Source organism: Tupaia chinensis, unplaced genomic scaffold, assembly GCF_000334495.1.
Source record: "Tupaia chinensis unplaced genomic scaffold, TupChi_1.0 Scaffold147282_1, whole genome shotgun sequence".
Lineage (NCBI taxonomy): Eukaryota > Metazoa > Chordata > Mammalia > Scandentia > Tupaiidae > Tupaia > Tupaia belangeri.
Genome location: NW_006207133.1, coordinates 3,014,971 through 3,040,193, shown reverse-complemented (window position 1 = coordinate 3,040,193; position 25,223 = coordinate 3,014,971). Strand labels below are relative to the sequence as shown.

The 25,223-nt window shown below is 38.8% G+C and overlaps 1 protein-coding gene across 12 annotated transcripts in view; it reads left to right on the top strand.

Moving 5' to 3' along the window:
* CUNH2orf76 (chromosome unknown C2orf76 homolog) overlaps nt 1–20,990 on the top strand; it is a 70,511-nt gene extending 49,521 nt beyond the window's left edge. For 11 of the 12 annotated variants that reach the window (XM_006169549.3, XM_006169556.3, XM_006169548.3 and 8 more), the window contains 3 exons: nt 5,749–5,786; nt 11,502–11,583; nt 20,818–20,990. In XM_006169549.3, coding sequence (XP_006169611.1) covers nt 5,749–5,786; nt 11,502–11,583; nt 20,818–20,894 — 197 coding nt within the window. In that variant the 3' untranslated portion in view covers nt 20,895–20,990. Of the gene's footprint in view, nt 1–5,748; nt 5,787–6,250; nt 8,159–11,501; nt 11,584–20,817 lie in introns of those variants that run through there. The other variant, XM_027768696.1, reaches the window with a different exon arrangement.
* Nucleotides 20,991–25,223: the final 4,233 nt, after the last annotated feature.

The window sequence follows — 25,223 nt, the reverse complement described above, 5'->3', positions numbered from 1 at the left end:
TATATATAAAATTTTCTAGTTTTTTTTTTTGTCAGTGTGAATTTAAATTTGGCTTTCAAAAGTGAGTTTGCTATCTGTAAATAAAATAGCATGGAAGCTTACTTAGAAATATATAGGGATCCTAGTCTATTGTTAAAGTCAGTTGCAATAGGCTAGAAAAGAGGAACAGTCATGAAGAATAGTGTGCTTGGCAAAGTTATGTCTGAGTTTTCATGGTAACCAGAAAAGGAAAAATGATAGAAGACTAAGAATTAAAAGAAAAAAATTCACATTTTAAATACCAACAACGAGCATTTTTTGTTTTGGTTTTATATGTTATAATTGATGACTTAAAAATCTAATTAAGGGAAGAAGCTGATTGTCATGACTTGGTATAAAGACGGCACAGTTACTAACCTTCAGTGTAGTGACATTCACTAAACTTTGAATTTGAGACTTCACTTGAAAGTTATGACGCACCTAATAAATATTTCTGTTAATTGATGCAGACACTTTAAAGTATAAATTTTTTATTACCCTAGATCATTTTTTAGAGTGGCTTTTCATTCTGTTCCCATTTGATAGAGCAACTTCTGACCTAAAATCCTTTGAAATCACAATCTTCACCGTGCGCATGCATTTTAATATCCAGAGACTAATTGTGAGGTCATAAGGGGTAGTCAAGCAGAAGTTGAAGGCACTGAGTGGAAAGTACTTTGATTTATTGGGCTTAAAGAATTTACATACTCAATATTGAATAAGTGAAAGGAATAAAAAGCATGATTAAGGTAAATAGGAAACTTCTCAATTGTGGCTTTCAAAGTATAATGACTTGACATATAACCTTAAACTTGAATTAACCTACAGATGCCATTTCAAATTAGAATCGTTACATAGTGTTTCCATTTTTGCATGGTGTGTGTCTGTGCATGTCTTTATGCAAACTTGTGTTCCATGTAAGTTATTTTGAAAGATAAATTTCAAATAATGAAAGCCATAGAATAACAGAATTGCAGAATATCATTGTGATAAATAATGGACCTTTTGGATTATTCCATCTTATTAGCATCCTTTCATCCTAGTATTTCTGTAATATTCACATTATTTGGCAGAAAAGGTGAATACATTTATCTGTGAAGAAATTATAGAACCACTAGAGCTTTGATAGACTTCAAGTGGCTCTTTGTCTGAGTTTGGCTCTTTAACACTCTGCTGCTTTGTACTGAATGAGAAAGGCCATGGTGTTACTTTTTCACCTGTCATTGTTTTCCAGTATTTCTACATGGTCTATGGTAATAGAGCCCTTCACTGGATGTTGGGAGTGGAAAGGGTGGGGAGTCAAATTTCAGTTTTGCTAGTTATTGACTCTCTGCCTTTGGGCAGAGGGCTGGCTCTCTTAGTCACTAAGAGTCTGAGATTTCTCAGAGCCTCTCCTCCCATTTAATTGGTTTCTACAATTATTATCAATTTATCTCTCATGCTACTTATTTTTAAATCCTTATTGCCTAGACATTATGCACATATACACATGTAATTTTGGCTATGTGAGATTATACAGTGCATGTGCCAACATGTTAAATGCTCCACGAATTAATTAGTTTTGTTTTTTTAGAGGTGTCTGTCATAGGGTGCATGCTGAAAAGAGAGAGACAGGGACAGTGAGAGTGAAAGTGAGAAATCATCCCCTGGCCACATGATAATCTCTTCTCTTCCATTTTCCTCCTGGAATCTTGGGCATGCATGCACACGTGCCCAATGTGGTTTTTCAGACTACTGGGTCAGGGACTAGAACCACGGTCGGCCGTGTGGGAATCTAGCGACATAACCAATATGCCATCTACTGGCCCCCAAATCTATTTTTTTTTTTGAGGTTATTGTCCTTAAGAAAACCGTATCTACAGATATTGCCATGTTAATAAGGAGTATATTTTTTTAAGAAGTAAAAACGGGGGCCAACAGATGGCACAGCAGTGATGTTGCTGGACTCCTATATGGCCGACTGCGTTCCGGTCTCAGACTTGGTGGTTTGAGGATCATGCTGGGCATGTGTCAGGGTCCCTGGAGGAGAATGGAAGAGAAGGGATTGGGGCATGGCCATCTCCCCTGGGGGATGATTTCTCACTGTCTCTGGTGAGTGCACGTGCCCTAAGACAACAACCTCGTTAAGAGAAAAAAAAGGAAATAAAAACCCTGTCTCTGTCTCTGGTGAGTGCACGTGCCCTTAGACAACAACCTCGTTAAGAAAAAAAAAAGGAAATAAAAAGTCACTTTCTGTCAAAGGATACTGAAAGACAGAATAGAAGTAGAACACGCTGCTCAAACAGGGAATAACGTGATCAAGGCCGTGAGGAGGAGAAATGCTTCTCAAAATGTGTGGCAATGTAATTTATCATCCAAACAAGGACTCTGGACACCAAGAGGGACACAATTAACAATTACGCCAGGACGGCGGGAGTAAGGCAGGACTGTTCCAGGAAAACCTGGGAGTAGACGCCTTACTTATAGCCAACGCCCAAATATTTTATTTATTTACTTTTTTGGAGAAGTTTTTGCTATAGGGTGTGTGCGCTTGCCAGAAAGACGGAGAGAGACGGAGAGAAACAGAAAGTGAGAAATCATCCCTCAGGGGAGATGGCCATACCACAATCCCTTCTCCTCCATTCTTCTTTCAGGATTTTGGGCACGTACACACATGTGCCTGATGTGAGTTTAAGACACTGGGTCTGGGACTCCAACCACAGTTGACTACATGGGAGTCCAGTAACTATTACGCCATCTGCTGATCCCCCCAAAATTTCTTTTTGTCTTAAAAAAGGTAGCCTTTTGAGGGGCTAGCAGGTGGTGTGGTGGTTAAGGTGCTGGACTACCACATGGCTAACCACGGTTCAAGTCCTGGGCCTGATGGCTTGCTTTCTCTCTTTCTCCCTTTCTCTGTCTGGTCAAATTTAAAAATAATAATACTGATGATGAATGAAATTAAATAAAGCCTTTTTAAAAATATAACCTTTTTATTGTGCATTGTCAAATCAATCAGAAGATTCATTAACAAAATATATAAAACACGATTAATATATAGTAAAGTTAAACTACACTTTTGCAGGTTGATTGTAACAAACTTTAAGCTCCTTTTGTTAAAAAAAATGACTGTGAGCTTCTCCAACTGGTCTCAAATGTTAAACCTATATCCATTTTTAGTGAGAAAAAGGGTAAAATGGGTAACTCAGAATAATAGATAATTCAAAAGACACATCTGTTTATTTTCTAGTGTACATTATGAACTTATTTTTAGCTATTGTGACATTTACATTCCTAATGTGCACATTTTAACCTAGGTTAGATTTATTATTTTTTAAGAATACGTAGTTACAGTCCAAAACTGCTTCTGACCTTATATTAAAGCTTGCAACAAATGATTGAAAGCTGACTGTTTAAAATAATCGGTAATTCAGTGCCATTTCTCAGTTCTCTAGGTCCTCTAGCCCTCTGTTATTCCGAGTCCTAGTTAAATCGGGTCTGTTTTTCAGTCCATTATCACATACCACTGTTAGACTTCTTTGTTCCAGCATGACTGATAGAAGTGAGTTTTATTGGGTTGTCAGAAAAGTCATGATACATTTTTGCATAGAAAAAAAGGAAATATACGTAATGACTTTCTGATGACCCAATAGTTTAAGGTTGAGAGTTTATTTGAATAAAACATCATGTTGTAATCATAATACATTAATTAAATGATTAAATAAAACTGAGCGATGTCAGGGCCAGCAGGGGGCATGGTGGTTAAGGTGCTGGACTCCCATGTGGTTGATTACAGTTCAAGTCCTAGACCTAGGCTTGCTTTCTCACATTCTCACTCACTCACTCTCTCTCTCTCTGTCTAGTGAGCACATGGGTCCTATATCAAAATAAGAAAATAATAATAAAATTAAATTTAAAATTTTTAAAAATAACAACAACAATAAAAACAGAGCGGAGCCCAGCTGCAGTACCACATGTTGCTAAGACATTGCTGCTCTGCAGGCTGAGGCCACATGGAAGCCCAGGTTTGAAGCCCATCCTTATAGGAGAAAAGCTACATTGCTCAGACTACTAAGTAAAAAACCCTTGCTTCCAGCTCCTCTTCGGTAACCTGTTCGGGCCCCCTTCCACTACACTAGAAGCTTTTTCTCCTTCCCTAATAAATTCCATTTTCCTCTCTTGTGTCCACGTCTCTAATTCTTCATGAGTGTAGGACAAAGCACCCTAACATGGCATGTCTATAGTCCCACCTACTTAAAAGACTGAAATAGGAGGTTATGATAGAGCAAGACTTAATCTTTAAAAACACACAACTGTGTGAAAAGTTGGAACTTTCTGAATTTAAACCTGTTGAACGGCTATGTATATTACATAATTAAGAGCCGATTATTATAGAATGAGAAATTTACCCATGTGAAGAAATTACTTATTGGAAAAGCACAGTGTAGCCTGACTTTGAGATAAACAGATTAGGGAGTGAAGTCAGGTTTGAATAAAGCAGATTAGATGGTGTGAGCCTATGCCGAATTTGAAAACCTGGAGACAGATATTGGTATTTTTTGGGCATTAGCAGCCTTGCTCAGATTGCCCGTAATCCCAGATAGGGTTGCATTCTGAGAGTCCTGACACCTTTCCAGTGTCATCATGTGACTTCTGGTTACCTTATCTATTAGTGAATTTTGAAAATTGCTTTTGTTCATGTCTGTCTTAATTTAAGGTGTGTGTGTGTGTGTGTGTGTGTGTGTGTGTCTGTGTGTGTATGCTAATTCTGGATTTTAGTAATTCCCAAAACTAGGAAAAATGTGCTTCACTTGCCATCTATTCCAAGGGAAAATGTGCTGAGTCCACTCTAGGTTTTGAAACACGCACAGGTACGTGTGTCAAAGATCTAGCCTTTAAATTATCTTTGTACTTTTATCTTTAATATTAATGATTTGTAAAAGTAATTTTTCTTTTACTGTATACTAGATTTTAAGGGAATCTTGTCGTATGGCAAGGACTTAAAGTTCTCAATTTCATAGCCACTCCCTGCAATTGAGATAGGAGTTGGACCCCACATATAGGTAGATAGGGTAAGGGCCCCAAAAGGAAGCCATGTGTTTTTCTTTTTGGTGAAGTCTCTGTGTTTTTCTCTATGGTGTGATTACTGTACAGTATATACACCTTTTACATGTCTCTAAAGAATTTATGGCTCCTTGCTAATAAGGCAGAAACTAGGGATATTGAGCACACAGAGTAGAGACCCAAAAGCAAGTCACAGTGCCTATGTTTTCATAGCCAAAAGCTGGCTTAAGATTTGAAGCAAAAGTTAAGGCAAAAGTAGTTAAGGGCAAAAGTTTCTATTCAGTAATTGTGTTCTAACCATAAGCATGGGACACTATGGTCTGCTGACCCCATAGAGAATAGGGTAATAAATCAGACTACCATGGAACCATTTCCTAAACCCCACATCCTTATCAGAAAGCCAACCCTTTGCTCAGACTACAAGGTAAAAAAACCCTCGCCTCCAGCTCGTCTTCGGCAATCTATTCCAGGACTCCTTCCACAACACTAGCTTTTTCTCCTTCCCTCATAAATTCCACTTTCCTCTCCTCTCTGTGTCCATGTCTCTAATTCTTCGTGAGTGTAGGACAAGAGCTGACATGGGTGTTGGGTCTGATCTCCGAAGCACTCCTGCCTCAGAATCTTACTTTAATAATTGGAAAGGAAGTTTAAGAATAATCTGTGCAAAGACAACTTGCTTTTTTCTTTCAGATAAACTAAAGATTATTCATCACGCACATAAGTCAAAGGTACGTTCCACATGTGCAGCATCTGGATATAGCAAGTAATCAATGTTAATCGAATTGGTAAATAAGCGAATGAACATATGTATGTCTAAAATAGCTTTCGTTACAATAGCATTTTTTATTTTGTAGGTACTCTTTCTACAACTTTACTTTTTCATTAGAGAATAAAAGTAACTCCTGTTTATTTTATTAATTTTTGTGACTTAACACATATTTATTCTGTTACATTTCTGGAGGCAGAAGTCTGAAATTAGTTTGATTGGGCTAATTGCAAGATGTGGGCAGGGTCGATTCCTTGTAGTAACTTTTTTTATAGCAAGGATTATATGGGTACTGTATTTGGTAATATCCATTGTCAGATGTCTCAAAATGTGTGCTCACATGTGTCTGGGGTTGTGGTGTGGAATCTGCTTTTATTCAGTGCTAGAATGTACCACTATAGACTTTATCCATTTTCTTTTCTTCAGGTTAGGCGTGTTTTCAAACTGGTTCCTGACATGCAGAGAATACATCTGTTATACAAATCAGTTACGGCAAAACAGTATGCTGTTTGAAAAATTTGTGGAGCAAAGTGTGTTGTGTCCTTCTCCACTGAATGCATAATTTTCTGCATTGTTGGGCTTGTTCATGTATTCCTGTTTTCTAAAAGGCATAACTAGTAAATTATCCCTTTGTCTTAGTGAAGATCTATCTATTGTGTTCAGATAGTCACCATGATGACCTTTTAAAACAGGAGGAAATTCTCCTGTAGTTAAACAAAAATCTTAGATGTGTTACTTATATTTAAATGCATGCTCCACCCTGGTGTGCTATCATTGTACAATTTGGGCTTATTTTTTCGGTTGAACAATGTAACTGGTTAGGGGGTGAGTCCCAAAATGAATGAAGTCACTGAGAATGTTTTATTAATCTGGCTTTATAAACTTTATCTAAGCCACAACAATTCTAGTAAGTGCAGGCTGTATACCTTGGGGGTGATTTTGCAGGCTTCCATCTCCACTTTCACAAGGAAAGGGGTTAATATATTTTTACAGATACAGTTTTAAAACTTTAGAAAACGTCGCCCATCTGTCTTCTCCCATGCCTTACCCAGTTTTCTCATTGTCCTTCCAGCTCCTGTTCACCACCTGCAGGGCCTACAGCGTCACCTGCACAGTCTGTCAGTTTTCTAGCCCCAGTGCAAATTTACTTTATTTATTATTATTTTTAATGACTTCTTGTTTACATATAATCATTGTGCATCTTTGTGGAATACAGTGTGGCTTCTCAAAGCACACCCACAGTGTGTAATAAATCAAATCACATGTTCATCTCATTTAGCATGGAAGGGTATCCATGTGTTCGTCTTATTTAGCATTGAACATTGCATTACATGTACACATCCATGACAGTTTCTGCTAGGTTTTATTATTATTTTTTGGAAGTCTATATTGAGTTGTCAGTGACATGAATTGTATCCTCCGCCGTGGTGTCCTGTTGCATAACCTATTCTGTTTGTTTACATGCCTTCTTGTATCTGTCCCCGTATCTCCCTTTGCACTCTCTACTTCTGTTCCATTGAGTCCCGCTATAATTTTGATGTCCTTTCTCAGTCAAACAGACTTCCAAAATGGCTCCTGTAACTTAATAAACTCATTCATAAAAGGCATTCCCCTGTTTCCCAGCTTTCTGGATTTAGAGACTTTCCTAAATGTAATTAACAGGCATCCTCAGAAATTTCATTACCACAATAAAGGGGCTATCTGGATACCTGCCTACCGGATCCTCTTGTTTGAACTGTGAGCTAAGTGATTGTTGAATGAATGAATCGATGATACATTGTAAATAATTGCTGTAGCATCACTGTGGTTATTAAGAAAACATGTGTATATGCTTGTGCATGTATGTATTGAGAGCTGTGATCAGTAGTCTGTTTATAAAGTCAGAATTCTGTTTTGATGCTAGAGGGTGCATACATATGCATGAGATGTGGAAAAGAGGGAGAAAGCACCTCCTAGCAGGGTGTAGTCCTGCTGCAGTCCTTTTCCCTCCAATTCTCCAATCCTTTTTTTCCAATTCTCCATCTTGTCAGGATCCTGGGCACATGTGTGCCCGCCTGGTGTGTCGCTGCCCGGGCAAGCAAGCCCCAGACAGCCATTTGGGGTCCAGCTTTCTCTGCTGAGTGCTCACTGTTGTGCTATAAATGAACCGCAATATAAAATATTTTAAATGAAATTCACAAAAATATTTGAAGAAAACTTGGGACAGAATCAAATCACCTTAGGAAAGGTCTAAGTACGATATAAAACCATGAAATACCAACATGTTTTACTTCATTCATTAACTTACTCACCAAAAATTCATTTAGTTCTTTTTTTTTTAAGCTTTTGCTATAGAGCTTGTGCACTCAACAGAGACAGAGAGTGAGAAAGGAAAGTGAGAAATCACTCCCCAGGGGGATGGCCATGCCACCGTCTCTTCTCAGGATTTTGAGCATGCACGCATGCACAGCATGATCCTCAGGCCACCAGGTCTGGTATTCAAACTGTGAGGTCTGCTTTGTAGGATCCAGTGCCTAACCTCCAGGTCGCTTGTTGGCCCAGTCCCTCCTTTTATATATTTATTTAATAATTAGTTATTTCATTTTATTTATTATTATTGTTTTTCAATTTGCTATTGGGCACGTGCACTTACCAGAGAGAGAGAAAGTAAGCTGTCAGATCCAGGACTCAAACCATGGTCAGCCATGTGGGAGTCCAACACCTCAACTGCCATGCTACCTGCTAATTCCACCCCCCCAGCCCCCCGCCCCCTTTTTTTTTCAAGAAGAAGTAATACTGTAAGAAAAATCAAGGAACAAACAAAAAGTGGGGAAAAATTTTCTAACTTATGGAAAAGGTCAGATTCCCTTAGCATACAATAAAGAGGAGCCAGACATTAGTTGGCACAGTGGGAACATAGTGCTTGGTGAGTAGGCCACACGGGAAGGTTCTAGACTCATGTCTGGAGACCTCCCTGAGTATACTGGGCTCTTATGTGCCCAGGATCTGAGGCTGGGGGTAGATTGTAGCATCAAGACTCTGTTGGGGTACCTGTCTCTATCTCCCCTGTCCCTCCCTCTCTCTCTCTCTCTCATACACACACATATACACACAGAATAAATAACTAAATAATAAAAGTTTATAAAAAGATATAATTCCTTTAAATAAATTATCCTACAACTCAATTAAAAAACAAACTATGAGAATAAGAGAGAGAGGGGGAGAAAGAGAGAGAGAGGGAGAGAGAGAGAAAGATGAGCACCTGTGTGGGGTCTGGGTGTGCTGAGATTCCCTTCCTCTGGTCTCTCAGCTTGTCAGATCATGGGCACTCTTGCACATGCCCAGTTTGTTTCGCTCTGACTGAGCCTGGGATTTGAACTGGAGCCACTCTGCGGGATCCAGCTGTGTATCACTGTTGTATTATGGAGCTAGCCTATATCAGACAGTTTTGATAGCACACTGTGGGTAAGGTTGTGGGGAAATAGGCACTCTTAGTGATTGGTAACCTTAGTGTAAATTGCTACTACTTCTCTGGAGAGTTATGTGACAACATCTGTTGAAATATTTGTTGAAATAAAAGTTGCACATAGCTCTCTGACCCAGCGATTCCACTTGTAAGAATTTATCTTACAGACAAAACTTGTAAATATGCAGCATGATGTATGTACAAGGACAGATGGTACAGGATTATTTATGGTAGTAAGAGATTGGAAACAACCTAAATGTCTGTCAGTAGGGGCACAGCGAGAGCGAGCATGTGCGTATATGTGTGTGTGTGTGTATGTGTGCACGATTGTGTGTGTTCCTTTAATGGAATAAGCTGCTACCTTGATGAATTATGAGGCTGTTCTCACTGCTGTAGAATGATTTCAAGCTATATTTTTAGGAGCAAAACAGTAAGGTGTTAGAACACAGCATGTAATATGCTACTATTTGTGTGCAAAAGGTTTGTAGACACATCTTTATCTTGGCCTGCAGGAACGTGTATAGAGACATCCTCTGGAAGGATGTACAGGAACTAGTCCAAGTTCTCTGGAGGATGAGGTGGCTGGTGAATGGGGTTGAGAGGAAACTACTTTTTACTCACTATCCTTGGGTACTTGGAGAAGTTTGTATCATAGTGTGCTCATATTACTTATTCTAAAATAATTTTCTTATAGCTTTTTAAACATTTTTTCCATGGTGGGGGAGAAAGAGAGAGAGCCCCCAACAGGGTCTTGATGCCTCAGTCCACTCTTAGTCTTCCTCCTTCCTCGTCATGGGCATGCGCTTGCCTGTGTACTCAGGGAAGTCTCTGGAGGTGAACCCAGAACCTCTCCTTACAGAGTGTCAAGTTCCACTGCTACACCACCATCTGGTCCCTGAAATGATTTTTCTGATAAACCTTTTGTTCTCTAGTTTGGTTTCAGTGAATTTTATTTTTTATTAACATACAGTAATTGTACGTATTTGTATGTGTTTGTGGGGGGTGCAGTGTGATTTTTCAGTACAAGAATACAATGTGTAATGACTAAATCGTATTTAGTCTTATCTGTCATTTTCAGTCACTTGTCATTACTATGTATTGGGAATTTTTTCTTTAATCCACGTGCTGTGGGGTTCAAGTCTTCTGTGCTCACTGGTGAATCACGTCCGTGATCACAGAGCATGCCTCCGGCTTCTGGGCTTCTGCATTGGCTGCCGAGAAGCCTTTCCGTTGACTCTATGCCTCCGTCATAATGTAGATATAGAATACATTGCCAAACAGCTGCATCCCGATTGACAAGGGATCCTGTGCCTCCAGCTGGTGGTTTCCTACGTGTGCCCTTCGGTGGCAGAGAGCAGCTCCACATGTCGTCTCATGTTTATGATTTGTAAATGCTGGAGAATAAATGCATCCACCGCGGCCCCTGTCACGTAGAGAAGTGTTAGAGTTACTATGATGTGGGACCAAGGCTTGTCAGCTTGGGCGAGGTTTTGGGCATGTGGACCTTCAGCCATTTGAAGTAAGTCTGCTTCTCTAGAAGTCAGACTGGCTAGACCTTGAACCTCATCTCCATCGCTGACTAGTCAGGTAACCTGACCCTGAGCCTTCATCTTTCCGACTCTGAATTTGATGAAGATAACATGAGAAAGCGATGATGACAGCAACAACAGGGTAGTGACAGCTAAAATAGAGCGTGTTGTACCGTGTGACTGATACCATGCTGAGGGTATGTACTGGGGGCTTCCAAAAAGTTGGTGGAAAATATGTATTCCCAAAAAACTCTGTGTGGATTTAAAATTCTTTTGCATCAAAATAAACTTGTCACTTAATTCCATTTTTTCACAAACTCTTCGAAGTCCCCTCATGTGGCTTCATCTTATCTTCACCACAGGTAGTAAGATACAACCCCTTTCCCTTTTCAACAGATGAGTGAACTGCATCTGAAGTTAGGTACTTTGTTGAGAACACACAGCTGGGTACCAGTGGAGCCTGACTTTGAGCCCATATCTATTGCCAAAGCCTGTGTTATGGCAGTGTCTCTCCACTGCTTTTCGTAGTGTGTGCACTTAGTAGGTCCACACTGTGTATCTGCCCGCTTCTCTTTGTGATAGTAGGAGCAGAGTGTGACTTAGATTATTGCTATGACTCAAAATAACAGCTTCATGTCTTTGAGAAATCTTACCAGATATGAAGCCCATGTAAGTATTGATAAAATGCATGTTTTCTTTTTAGACAAATGAACTTGTGTTGAGTTTGGAAGATGATGAGAAGCTCCTGCTAAAAGAAGACAGCACTCTGAGAGCAGCTGGCATTGGTGAGAAAGGGGGCCTTGCCTTGCTGGAGGGTCACACACTTTCCTGGCTGTATGGTGAGGCCTGGCTGACTGCACTGGATAGCTCCCTGCAAAGTAAATGCTACCCTCGGTGCTCTTTACGCTACCTGATAACTATTCAGGGGAGAAGGATGAGAATGATGTGCATTCTGATCATTTGACTGAGGCCAGGAGGTACCTGCACTCTTAAGTGCGCAGAATGAAAATTGTTCTTTTCAGGAGGTATGCTCAGAATTCTGTGGGGGGTCATTTTAAGTGATTGACAGGTTATTAGCACCATGTCTGCTTACTCTCATCAGTCATTTGAGCGGATGGTTCGAGAGAAATGGACATAGTAGAAGTAATTTGGAATAGTTTAATGAGTTGTTGTTTGCCTAATGTGCAGCATGGTTTCTGATAGTCATCCAAATCACTCGGAGCTGACCAAGGCATGGAATTTAAAATAGGAGCCAAGTGTATGCGGATGAAAAATTACCTGACTTAGCCTTTCAACTTGGGACATCCATCTAGTTCTGTTTTAAAGAAATACTATGTGACATGTTTTGTGACCATTAGATGTCACTGTAATTCTACTTATATGTATGCCTAAAGGTGATCTGGTAATAGAGTGAGGTCTGAGCAGTCAAAGGCTTTGTGCTTCTGACACAGCTCTGCAGTTACTGACTTGGATGGAGTGTCACCAGTCACATTCCCTTCGTATTATTTATAAATACTGGTGAAGGAGCACTCTGTGAGATCCACTTTGGGAAGCCTTACATTTTGGGGGCAGGTATTCCACTGAGTTAATCACGTATGTCAGGAATTCAGTTTTGGATGACTCACTGACTAACATGAATTACTGATATAGCTCTTCCAATTTAACTAGAATTTTATATAACATGTCGTGAAATCTTGGACTTGTTTTCTATTTAAGTCTATACTATTTGCTCGAATTAGCATCTTTCCATATTATGAATACATAGGATTGACTGTTTTTTGAAAAATGATTTTTAATTTGACATTTGTTTCTTCATAGGCTATTACATTATTGTAGTAGGTGGCTACCTGTGTTATTGAGGTACTTGGTACCTAGAAGGTAGCCCGGCTTGTTGTTAAAACATGAAACTGTAATGAGTATAATGGTCTGGTGTCGATGTGGGAATTGACAACTCTGTGGAAAAGACTGAGAAATCTAAAATTAAACTAAAGGGAAAAATAAAAGAAGGCAGTAGTTTACATGATAATAAAAGTCAACATCTCAAGTAAGCAGAGAAAGAATGAATTAAGACTATCTCTGTGGTGTAGCAGAACTCTCAAGAGAAGCTGGATCCCACACGGTGACTATAGTTCCAGTCCCTACACTGGTAGGCCTGAGACAAGCCTGGTATGCATACAGGTGCCCAGGATCCAGTAGGCTGGAGGACTGGAGGAAGAGGATCATGGCATGACCTATGGAGGTTGCTCATCTCTCTCTCTCTCGTGTGTGCATATGCTCTATCATGAATAAAGAAAAAAAACTAAAAAAAAAAAAAAAAAAAAGTATGAATTGGCCAGAAAATATCAGGCCCATTGCCCAAGTGAAATTTAAATCCCTAATCAGTCTTCATTTCAAAATAAATTCTAAATGGATGAAATGTCATAATGTAAAAAATATTTTACAAGGTAATATAGCACAGTAATTTCATAATCTGCCCAGCCTCAGTGGTAGCATGCTAGACTGTGGAGCTAGAAGTCACATGCCAACCACTGTTTGACTCTCAAGCCCAGCTGGCCTGAGAACATGGTGGGCACAGGTGCCAGAATACTAGCAAGCTGGAGGACTGGATGAAGATGATTGTGGCATGACTGAGCCCTGTGGATGGTGCTTCTCTTTCTCTTTCTTTTATGTACATGCATAAACTCTATCATGAATAATAACAAAATAATTCTATAATTTTGGGGAAGAAAAGAGTTTTAAGTATAACCTCAAAGGCAGAAGCTATAAAGAGAGAATGTGATGGATTTGACCACATAAAAACTAGCAACCTGTAAACACAGATAAGGAAATGGAATAAACTATGGAAAACTATTTGGAGCATATGTAACAGATAAAGTTATTAGCTTGACTTTATAAAGAGCTCTTATAATTAGTATGAAAAAGATAAATAAGAATTTCTTTCTTTCTTTTTATTTATTTATTTTTTTTTGAGAGGTTTTTGCTATAGGGTGCGTGTGCTCGCCAGACAGAGACATAGAGACAGAAAGCAAGAAATCACCCCCCATGGGGGATGGTCACACCGCAATACCTTCTCCTCCATTCTCCTCTTGGGATCTTGGGCATGCACGCACACACGTCCGGCGTGAGTTTTAAGCCACCGGGTCCGGGACACGAACCGTGGTCGACTACGTGGGAGTCCAGCGACATAGCCATTACGCTAACTACTGGTTCCCAATAAATAAGAATTTCTACTGATAGGAAAAATAACACGAGAAAAATAGTTCTACCTTATTAGTAATGAGAGAAATGCATATTAAAATAGATACTATTTTATGTATTGCGGTCTGGTGGTTAAAAATTTAGAGTCCAGATTGCTTGGGTTCAAACCCTGATTCTGTCTCTTACCGTCAGGGTAACCTTGAGTAAGTTTAAGATTAGCAGACATGCAAAAAAAAAAAAAAAAGTGGTCAGATCCAAGGGGGCTCATGGTACGGAAAAATAGATGTTCTTTGTTCCACTGGGGGAGTGTTTATTACCTCTAGCTTTCCATAGGCCAGTTTGACCAATAAGACTTTCTCAAGCTTAGCTTTGTATCATATCTGTTACTAAGTCAACAGGAGTATGCTTCCTTGAACTATGAGGTTGTGAAATACCTTCCTATTTGTGAATCATTGATTTAGAGTTTTATTTATTGAGTGGAAATATATATTATGTGATACCATTAATGTTTAAAATGTGTGTAGTCATGTGCTGCACAATAGTGCTTCAACGGACTAAATATACAATGGTATCTCGTAAGATCATAGTAGACTATGGTTATAGCCTAGGTGTGGTATAGGCTCTACCATCTGTTAGGTGGTCGGGAAAGTCATGACTTCTTTTTCTGTATTTTTCTATGCAAAAATGTGTCACGACTTTCCTGATAACCCAATATCACTCCATGATATTTGCACAACGACCAAATCACCCTACAACGCATTACTCAGAATGTATCCCTGTTGCTAAGTGATGCATGACTGTATTTGCATGTTTGTTATGTGTATGTAGAAATAAGATCATATAAAAAAACTACAGAAATCATTTCCAAGGGTGGTGACATTTCTTTCTTCTCTGTATTATCTAATTATTGGGTTGTTGGAAAAGTCATGATGTGTTTTTCTATGCAGAAATGCATCTTGACTTTTTTCATGACCCAGTATTTTTCTTGTGATTTAAAATTTTTCTGTAGTTTGCATATATTTCTTATAATAAAGAATCGTTTTTTAAAAAAACAAAACATTTTTTCAAGTTTAAAGAACTTCATAGTGGCAGAGCTAGGATTTTTTTTTTTTTTTTAAGTTTGTCTATTTCTCTCATGAGCACAAGAGAGGGAGGTGGGAAGGAGAGAGAAAGAGATAGCATCCTCAACAGGGTCCTGACACCTCAGACCTCTCCCAGCTTCAGTCACCTTTGGATCAAGGACATGTGTGAGTCCAGTGTACTCAGGGAGGTCTCTGGACGTGAGCCGGGAACTTCCTGTGTGGGATTCCCTCACAGAGCATTGTATTTTACTGCTGTAACATAGTCTGGCCCCTTAAGGAACTAATTCTTGTTTTTTGTTTTTTTTTTAATAAGCCCCTAAAGTTGGGGAAAATTGGTATACATTTTACTTGTCTTGTGATCTTCTGTAAGCCACTCAGCCTTTCTGAAATACTATTTTGTTTTCTGTAAAAAATGAGAATAATGAAACCTATTTCAGATGACCATCACAAGGGTTGAGTAAAATGAAAGAATGATGGCATCGGGAGCATGGCATGGACAAAGCCCTCAATACCTATTTTATTTGGAAACCATTCTGGAGAAGGCACTTGGCAAATGTGTTGACTTTACTAAAACACTGAGTTGTTGGTCTCAGCCTTAATTCCAGATTGACTTATGTAATGAACCCTCTGCAAACGTGAGAGTCACACCCTCTGTTCGTCATTCTTGTTTTAAGGTTACAAGTCTTGGGTCGGAATAAGGTACTTTTCACAGTTCTCCCCTGCATTCTAGGGTGGTGCGAGGACTTCTCACTGCCCTCCTGAACCCGGCCAGCCAGCGGCACTGGTCACAGGCTCCCTCAGTGTGTGCAGGGAGCCATACCCTCTTTGTTGCCTTGAGCAGTGTTGCCATTCGCCCGGGAACAAGTCGTGGTTAGAGCTGGGGGAGTCGAGGGTCCTCAGAGAACAAATCCTAAGTGAGAGTTGAGTTATAAAAATGATTCTTGAAGTGTCTGATTTTCCTAGGGAATTTTCTTTCCCTTAGTGCCGTGTCTAGTCAGGTTTTAAGAGAAAAATTCGAAGTCATCACTCTTTTCTTACCACTTGATCTTGCTGTTGAGCTGTCACTCTGCTATCACAGCCAGTTGCTATGGGAATAATGCCAGTGTAACAAGTTTATCATTATGACTTTTCTGCAGGAGTCATGAAAGGAAAAGAAAAGCTGTAAGGGGAAAAATTAGGGGGGAACAAACTTGTTTGAAGATTTTTTTTTTTTTGCACACAAATTCTCTTGTTCATACTCTGGCCTTTTATCTGCACTGCAGATTCACATTTTTATATTCTACACCCAACATCACCGGGAGTTTTGTTTGTGGACTTAGTGCTACAATACATAAATAAAAGAGATTTGCTTTGTGAAAAGAAGAGTAAGGTTTTACTAAGAACTGTTACTTATAATTTAGAGATTTTGTGGGAGCAAGCCCTGTTGCCTGGTAGTTAAGACGGCTGAATCCCATATGGCTGATCACTGTTTGAATCCTGGTCGCAGTGGTGTAAAAAACATGCCAAGCTTGTGTGTGCATACCAAATCTTGAGAGGATTGGAGAAATGGAGGAGAAGGGGTTGGGGTGTGACTGTGCTTCACTGGGGGTGCCGCACTCCCCAGCTCTCTGATTTCCTCTGGCAACTAAAACAAAACAAAGCAGAGTTAAAAAGAAAGACTTTTTTGTTAGCAATTACGGTTTTATGAACTGATTCCCCCTAAGCAATAAATTTGCATGTAAATGTTTAAGTGATATTTTATCTCTTCATTTTGTTACATCCTAGTACTATCATCTTCGAATCTTCTCCGGTTTAAGAAAGAAATTGTGGAGGTACTCTTCTAAAAACAGTTGTATTTTATTGGAAATATTTTAAAACAAGATTCAGTGAGCCGAAGTACAGGTGCTTACCTGAAGAAAGAGCTTTTGTCAAGCCAGGTCCTGTAATAATTCCAAAATTCCCTTGAGGTTTGTTTTCATCTTGCCTGTCACTTCTGTCATCGCCCACATCCCAGTCCCCCTGCCTTGCACTTGGCGTTGCCGCATCCACAGTTAATATTGTCGGGTTCTTTGGCTCCCGCTTGTTTATCAGGATGGTGTTTGACTTATGTTCCTTTAAGGTTTGGGTCTCTTTCCTGTTCTTTTGGGGGTAGTGATATCTTGGGCCACATGTGTTGTTTTTCTGTGATGGAGTGTTCTGGTGTCTGTTATTCATGTTGACATCAAAATGTTAGTACATGTTGTACTTGTAACGAAGCTGTGGGGCCCAGGTAGGTTGGGATTCCAGGACCAGGACTCCAATGAACCTCTAGAGATGATCGTTTCCTTTTTACCCTCCCCTGGCCTTTGTGGAAATCACAGGGTTGTGCCCAGTCTCTGAGAGGTCAGAGTTTTCACTCTCTGCTTTCCTCAAACTGTAGTTTGAAATCTTCTCTGCCGGCTGATCCAAAGCAGACATCTGAAGCAAGTATGCAATAGAAAGCCCAGTAGCTGGGACCTCTTTGTCAGCTTCCTGGCTTCCTTTGGTGAAAGTTTAGGACTCAGCTGCGAGCGTGACTGTGTGATGCTTAGATTAGGACTTTGTGAAACTCGGGAAGATGGGATATGCACTGGGAGCAGGAGCAGGGGTGAGACTTTGTCCTTTGGTCTCAGATTAATATGGTACGTAAGCCATGCCTTGCCCTTCATGGATTTTTTTGATCACAATCTGCCATTATTGTCACTAGACAGTCTGCCCTGATGGTGGTTGTCTGTGCGACAGAATCTGCACACATCTCAGTGACCTTTCTCTAGACAGCGGGCTCCATGTCCCACCATGGTTCCCACCAGCACCAGGATAGGGATTTAGGCTGTGATAAATCCTTGTTCATCGATGGGTTTGAGAGAAATTACTTGAAGAATGCTAATACATTGCATTTAATTTTTCTTGAGATTTTACAGTTAAAATTGTTTTTTCTTGTGTTATATTCTTTTATTGAAAGTCATTATTTCCTCGTTAAAGGTGTGCATATCAGATCAATTTGAAAATGTTATAAAATTATCAATTTTACATCCAGAGTTTGAATGACCTGACTTGTGTTTCATTCATCTTGAAAGCAGTTACTGAAATGATCCTACAAATGCATTTGGAGAGTTTTTACTTGATTTCATTTGATAGTAAGACGAGAGGATGAAGTGGCGATGTATTTATTGGATTTTAGATTGCACTTCATTTCAGATCCCCATGCCAAGGCACTCTGCTCCTGCCTGGCTGCTGCCTGCAGCACATTTAATTTAAAATCAGGTGCCCTGGGGGACCAGCACACCGTAGACTTCCTGAGGGCTCTTCCCGAGCCATTTTTAACAGAGCCATTTTAAATAGAATTTGGGAAGCAGGAATTTAAGGGATAATGGTGGAAAGACTGATTATGTAGAAGTCTTGAAAATCATTTGTAATTTGCTTTCACCGAAACCAGCAAATACATTTACAGTGTAAGTCCATGAATTCATTCTCCCACACATTTTCAACAGCTTTACAGATTTTTTAAAACATTATTTTCTATTTCTGCTTGAGGACCACATTACTTAAGTTTAAAATCCATTTTATGTTTTACTTGTGAATGTGCAGTGACTTTAATTTGTGTGTTTTCCAGTTTGCAAAAGGTGATTTTTTATTTTTAATCAATCAGAAATGTTTCAGCTTAACCCATTTGACAATTTAGTTTTCTTGGGGGGGAAAAAAACAGCAATCATCTGAAAATAAAATCTTTATTCTAGACTATCTCATTTTGAGCCTGCATTATGAGAGATGGTGTAAATACTTTATATAAATAATGGATTGATCTATAAGTTAATTAGACCCAAGAGAACCTACGTGTCAAAACAAAACTGCTTTGTCAGTCCTTGCTCGCCATATCAGCTTATTCTGAACCTATCCCCGTACTGAGGACCTATATGACATTAGTTTATCAAAAAGGGTACAGATAAATGTCAACTGCAGTAGTGAAAATTGTAATTACATTTAGTGTGGACTGAGCAAAGTGCTGTGTGGGCAAAGCAATGTGTGAAGTTCTGTATGTAAATAGCACGTCGCAGATAAAATCTTGCTCTTTGCTTATTAAGAACAGGGTGCCTTTTGCTCCATTCTCCATTAGAAGGATGATTAGAATCACTCACAAATTATATAGGTCGACCTCTGGGCATGCTTCCTTTCAAAAAGGAAACCCCAGGAGCTTTTTCTATAAAGGATAGATCTCCAAATACCTTATCTTTGAATGCTGAATTTTTTGAAGCTCCTCCTTTCAACATTTTATTGATTCCAAGTGTGGAGCCTTTTACCCATTTTTAAAAATGTGATTTTCTTACAAAATGTACCTGTGCATTATCTCCTGGTTTGCCCAGGGTGCATGTATTTCCAGCTCCTCCTCAGTGATTCTCAGCTTTCTCTGCTGTTTCTTCACAGGCTCATTGTGGTGAGAACTTGCCATCTGATTTTTCAGCTTCTCAGATTAAATTTAATCTTGGCGATGTAGTAGGACTGGAACGAGGATCTGAGACTGTCAGTGATTTTCTTTTCTCATTTGTTTATTTTCTGTAATGAGCAAGTATAGTTTACAACTGAGAGAATTAAATTTGATATTCTTATAAGCAGCAAAAACATTTTTAATGAAATGTCATGCTGATCTCTTTAATTTCATTCTTTCATGATAAAGTCGAATGATGAGATGAGAGATGTAAACTAAGAGACCGGTGGTAATCCTTGGCACCCTTTCTTATTCTGTTTATTTGGCTTAAAGAGTTTTTACTTGCCTGTTTTTGGAGTATATGTTAATTGGGTGCTCAGTATTCATTACAAATAATCTTGTCTGTTTTCTTGTCGAGATTCTGAAGGCCCTTTTGCTCTTTCTGTAAAAGCCAAGCAGACTGTATTAACTTCTGGTTTAATTTAAAAAACGAATGTGGAACTTGTTGGCGCAACACCTTAAAGAATCGCATGTTTAATAATTAGAAGGCTTTCTATCAGATTTGTCTCCAGTCTGAATTAATAATGTTGCTGACTTATTGTTTTAGAAGACAGAGTCCTTGACCTGCTAGGTTGAAAGAATTGTGACTGCTCTGAACCTTTGTGGGTCCTTTAGCTGTGCCATGTCCCCTGTGAATAATTAGAGGTATTTGAAGGTATTGCGGTGGAAGCCAATTTGTGTCTTTCACTTTGCATATTGTTGAAGCCTCATGAATTAATCATAAGCAGGGCAAAAAATTAACTTCTTCAGACACATATTTTGATGGGTCATGAGGGAGAATGTAAAGTGATCTGTAAAATATTCTACTGATCCTCTAAGTATTAAATTATTATACCTACAGGCTAATTTCAGGGGGGAGGAGAAGAATCCCCCTCTTCAGTAAATGAGCAGCATATTTAAAAAAAATCAAGGCTTGTTATTTTCTAGGACTAGGATTTAAAGAAGATTGTAAATGAGCATTTTTATGATTTCCTAAAAACCAGATTCTTGTGTTAACTCTTGATTTTAATTTTCGGGAGTTATTTATTTTGTTTTGCTTTAAAATTACTTGAGTTTTATATTCTTACAGCTGCCCCTTGACCTTCTTATGGATTTGGTACAGTGTGCTGTGCAAATCAACAAATATCTCACCTTTTTCTCTTTAGTCATCTTAAGCTACGGTAAAATACGAAATAGAAGTAATACGGATTTCCATACTTGTTTAAAATGTGGTTTTACATTAAAATCTCTCTTCCATTTTCTGTTTTTCTTTTTTTCAGCCAGTGAAACTGAAATTGCATTCTTCTGTGAAGAAGATTATAAGAACTACAAAGCTAATCCCATTTCATCCTGGTGAAAACGTCTTGCCGGCTTCCTTTTTGCATACCTGTATTAAGCTCTTTATTCCAGTAGTGAGTTTTTGAAATTGACAAATAAATCTTAAAAAAATTAATCCCAGGCTCTTCTATTTGAACTAAAATCTGATGATTTCTTTCTCTGCAAGTTTCCTTCCTTCTTTCTTATAAAATAATGTTATGAGAAAAACATTTACTTTGTTAAAAGTGAAATAAATTATTTTTTCAAAAATCATTATGAAATGTTGGTTCTTAAATCATTTGTTTTCTAAAATCAGGAATCATTTTTGGTGACTTGCATGTTGGTTCCTTTAAAAAATTGTAAGACTAACATACCATTATTTTTTATTTGTTCTGCAATTTCTCATGGGAACATCTGTTACGGTCTTTGGCTACTAGGAATTGTTAAAACCTCTTATGATCATCTTTTAGCTCAAGGGACTGTGTGATATACATCACCATCCTTTTAACTGAACTGTGGATATTTTAGAAAGTCTTATGGTATAAGAGGGTTATTTTTCTTATTTTTGGTATTTCAGCTTAGACAAATAACCTCATTGACTTTTTTTTCTTTCTCTTTCTGAGCTGTTTTCCAACTTCAGGAAAAAATTGTAACAGAACCAGTTATTTGTTTGGAGAGAGGAGGTAGCAGGATATTTGTACTCCTGGAAGAAAATTGTTCATTGACAGGAAGCTGACATCCTGGAAGAAACATTCTTTCAAAATAGTCTAATACTTGGATTCCTGATAAAAGCTGACTACCAGCACTGGTAGAGTAGTAGTTTCAAAAGGGCCTCTCAGCTATCTTGTGTCTAATCAGAACTCCTAGAGGGGTTAGCTGCCTCTGGAGTTACTTCATAAACCCTTTGTGTTGCCAGCAGGGGCAAATTGGTTTCATTGTGGTAGAGTCTAACTTAAGAAAATCTGTCATTAAAGAAAAAAAAAATCTAACTTTGAAACTCTGATGAATATGATTAGAAGATGCTTTGCTTTGTTGAAAGGTTTAACAGCACCTTCTTAAAATAGAAAATCTATTTGTCTACTATTTTTATTTTTGTATATATTTCTTTAGATAGAAAAAAGAGAAGGATAGAAGGAGGTGGGGAAGGAGAAAGTGAGAGACAGAGGGAAGCATCCCCAACACCCAACAGGGTCTTCATGCCACGATCCTACCTCAAGCTTCAGCCAGCCAGAATCATGGGCACACGTGCACCAGGTGTGCACAGGGAAACCTTGGGATGTGAACCCTGGACCTTCCCATTTGGTCTCAGCATCCAGAGCTTTACCATTCTGTCACTGTGGTTGGCCTCTACTTTTCATTGTTTCATTCATTGGACAAAGTTCTGAAAACACAGATAATCTAGGTTTCTGGGGAGTTAATAAAGAAGAAAATCAGAAAGATTTTTTTCTCAGTGAGTGGAGAAAGATATATAGGCAAGTGATTTTGATAGGATAGCAGTAGAAACTGTTATGGAAAAATTGATAGGGGGTAATTAATTCTGTATGTTTTTTTTTTTTTGTAAGTACCTGAGCTGTGTCTTAAAAGATCAAACAGGAATTTCTGCTTAGAAGAAAAGAAGGGAAAGTCTTTGTGGAAGCAGGAAGAGCATATGCAAAGGCACAGCACTCAGCTTGAAATTTCAGTAGGAAGCACGATTAAGTATACCAGAGTGTAAAGTAGGTAGACCACTGGGAACAGCAGCTGATGTAATGGCTATGTTGCTGGACTCCCATGTAGTTGACCACAGTTTGAGTCCCGGACTTGGTGGCTTAAACTCACGCCGGACACGTGTGCGTGCATGCCCAAGATCCTGAAAGGAGAATGGAGGAGAAGGGATTGTGGCGTGGCCATCCCCCTTTGGGGGTGATTTCTCGCTTTCTGTCTCTCTGTCTCTCTCTGTCTTTTTGGTGAGTGCATGTGCCCTATAGCGAAAACCTCTTCTAAAAAAAAGGTAGGTGGACCACAGTAGAGGAAGATAAGACTAGAAAGGCAGGTTGAACTACACCTTTTAGTCATACTAAGGATTTGGAACTTTATTTAGAAAATAGGAGCTGGTGTTAGATTTAAACAGGTAAATAACATGCTTCAATTTGTACTTTAGGATGTGAACTTTGATGGCAGTATCTAGATGGCAGAAAGACTAGGAGACATTGTCATGGATCAGGTGAAGGCTAGGAGGCTTAGCTGGGGCACAGACAGAGGGAAATGAGAGAAGAGATGTTCTCACGACAGTTAACATTTTCAAAAAGAATTTTCTAATGTGTGTTTGCAAGAGAGAAAGAGAACCTTCCCCCTGGGGCATGGTCACACCACAATCCCTTCTCCATCCTGTCAGGATTTAGGGCACACGTACACACACACTTAGCATGTTTTTCAAGCTGCCAGGGCAGGACTCAAAGTATGCCATTGGCCATATGAGATTCAGCTCTTTGAACCACCAGGCTAATGGCTGGCCTGAGAAAGTTGACATTTGATCATGCATTAAATAACAAAGGTTATAGTAGGTACTTTACATATGTTATCTCACTTAACTTTTACCACAACTCTTCAAACTTGATAGTAGTGTGTCTATTTATAGGTGAGGAAATTGAGATTTGGAGAGGTACTTTACCCAAGGCAATGCAGTAATGTGCCAAGGGATTGGTGCTAACTGCCTTAACATGCTGACCTCGCCCATTCTGTCCCGTGCCTCCTAGTTCATGTGTGGAGTATAATGACTGGTGGGCTCTTTAGGACTTCTTGAATGCCTGGGTGTGAAAAGCGTGGGGAGGGAGGAGTAATTTTTGCTGGAATGACGGCTGAATTGATGGTGACAGCATTAACCCAAACAGGGAACTCTAGTAAGGAGAAGAGCAAGTTAAAACATATTTCATTTTGGCATCAGCAGGTGGCATAGTGGTTAAGATGCTGGACTCCCACATGGTCGGCTGTGGTTTGAATCCCTGACTCAGGAGCTTGAAACTCACTCCAGGTGCATGTGCATGCATGCCCAAAATCCCAAGAGGAAAATGGAGAAGGAATTGTGGCTGTGGTCATTGCTTTCTGTCTCTCTGTCTCTTTCTATCTCTCCAGGAAGTGCAAGTGCTTTTTATCAAAAATCTCTTTTAAAAAATCACTTTTTTCATTTTGCAAATACTCATCTTATGTTCAGACATTTTTGTGTAAATTAAGCATATCTTTACTTGTATATGTTTTTGTTAACAAATAATGCAAAAATACATATTACATTGGGTTGTCGGAAAAGAAATGACGTATTTTTCTATGCAAGAGTGTGTCGTGACTTTTCTGATGACCCAGTAATACCGTTTTTGGTGTATGTGTATTTTTCCTACTATAAAAGTTACATATAGGTCATTTCCACTTCCTAGCATAGCTGTAAATATCAGAAGTAAACATATGTTATTACTCAAAATGAGTTTTTACCAGGCATGAAAGACTGATTCAAAATTAAAAACCAGACAATAAAATGACAATATAATTACAAAATCTATATATTAAAGAAGAAATGATGCTTATCTCAATAGATATCAATAAAGAATTTGATAATATTCATTGCAGTGATGGATAAAACTTGTCAGTGGAAAGGTATATCCTTAACCTAATAAAGGTTATGCACAGGAAAAACTATTTAATAGAGAAGTATTTAAACAAATCTATTAGACATGAGTGGATAATGATGTCCACTACTGCCAGTAGTATTCAGGTATAGACCTGTTTTGCAGGTCTATTTGTAGCCAATACAATAAAAAGGGAGAAGTAATAAGAATTGCAGATTGGAGAGGAGGAGACAAAACATTCATTTGCTGACAATATAATGGCAGGAGAATCAAATGACAAGTTATTAGAACTAACAGACCTCAGGAGTGCTTGATAATGAACCTAAAATGAGTTATTCACAAAGCTATAAAGCGTTACAGAGGATTATAAAAGACCTAAATAGAGAGAGATATAACATGTCCATAGATGGAAGGTAGGGTATTATAAAGATACAGATTTGTGCCTACTCTGTAATTTAGGGCAGTCTCAATCAAAATCCCAAAGGGTTTATCATGGAACTTACCAGACTGATTTCAGAGTTCATTGGGAAAAGTAAATGTGCAAGAATAGCCAAGATTAATTTGGAAAAACAAAAAGTAAGGTAGGGAGTTTCCTACCAGATGTCAAAATACATAAAGGTATTTATTTTGTTTTAATTTACTGGAGGGTTCAGGTGCTTGCTGGAGAGAGACAGAGAGAGAGAGAGAAAGTAAGTATTACCCATGGGGAATAATCATATCGCAATCTCTTCTCCATCTTTCCCTCCTCTCAGGATTTTGAGCATGCATGTACA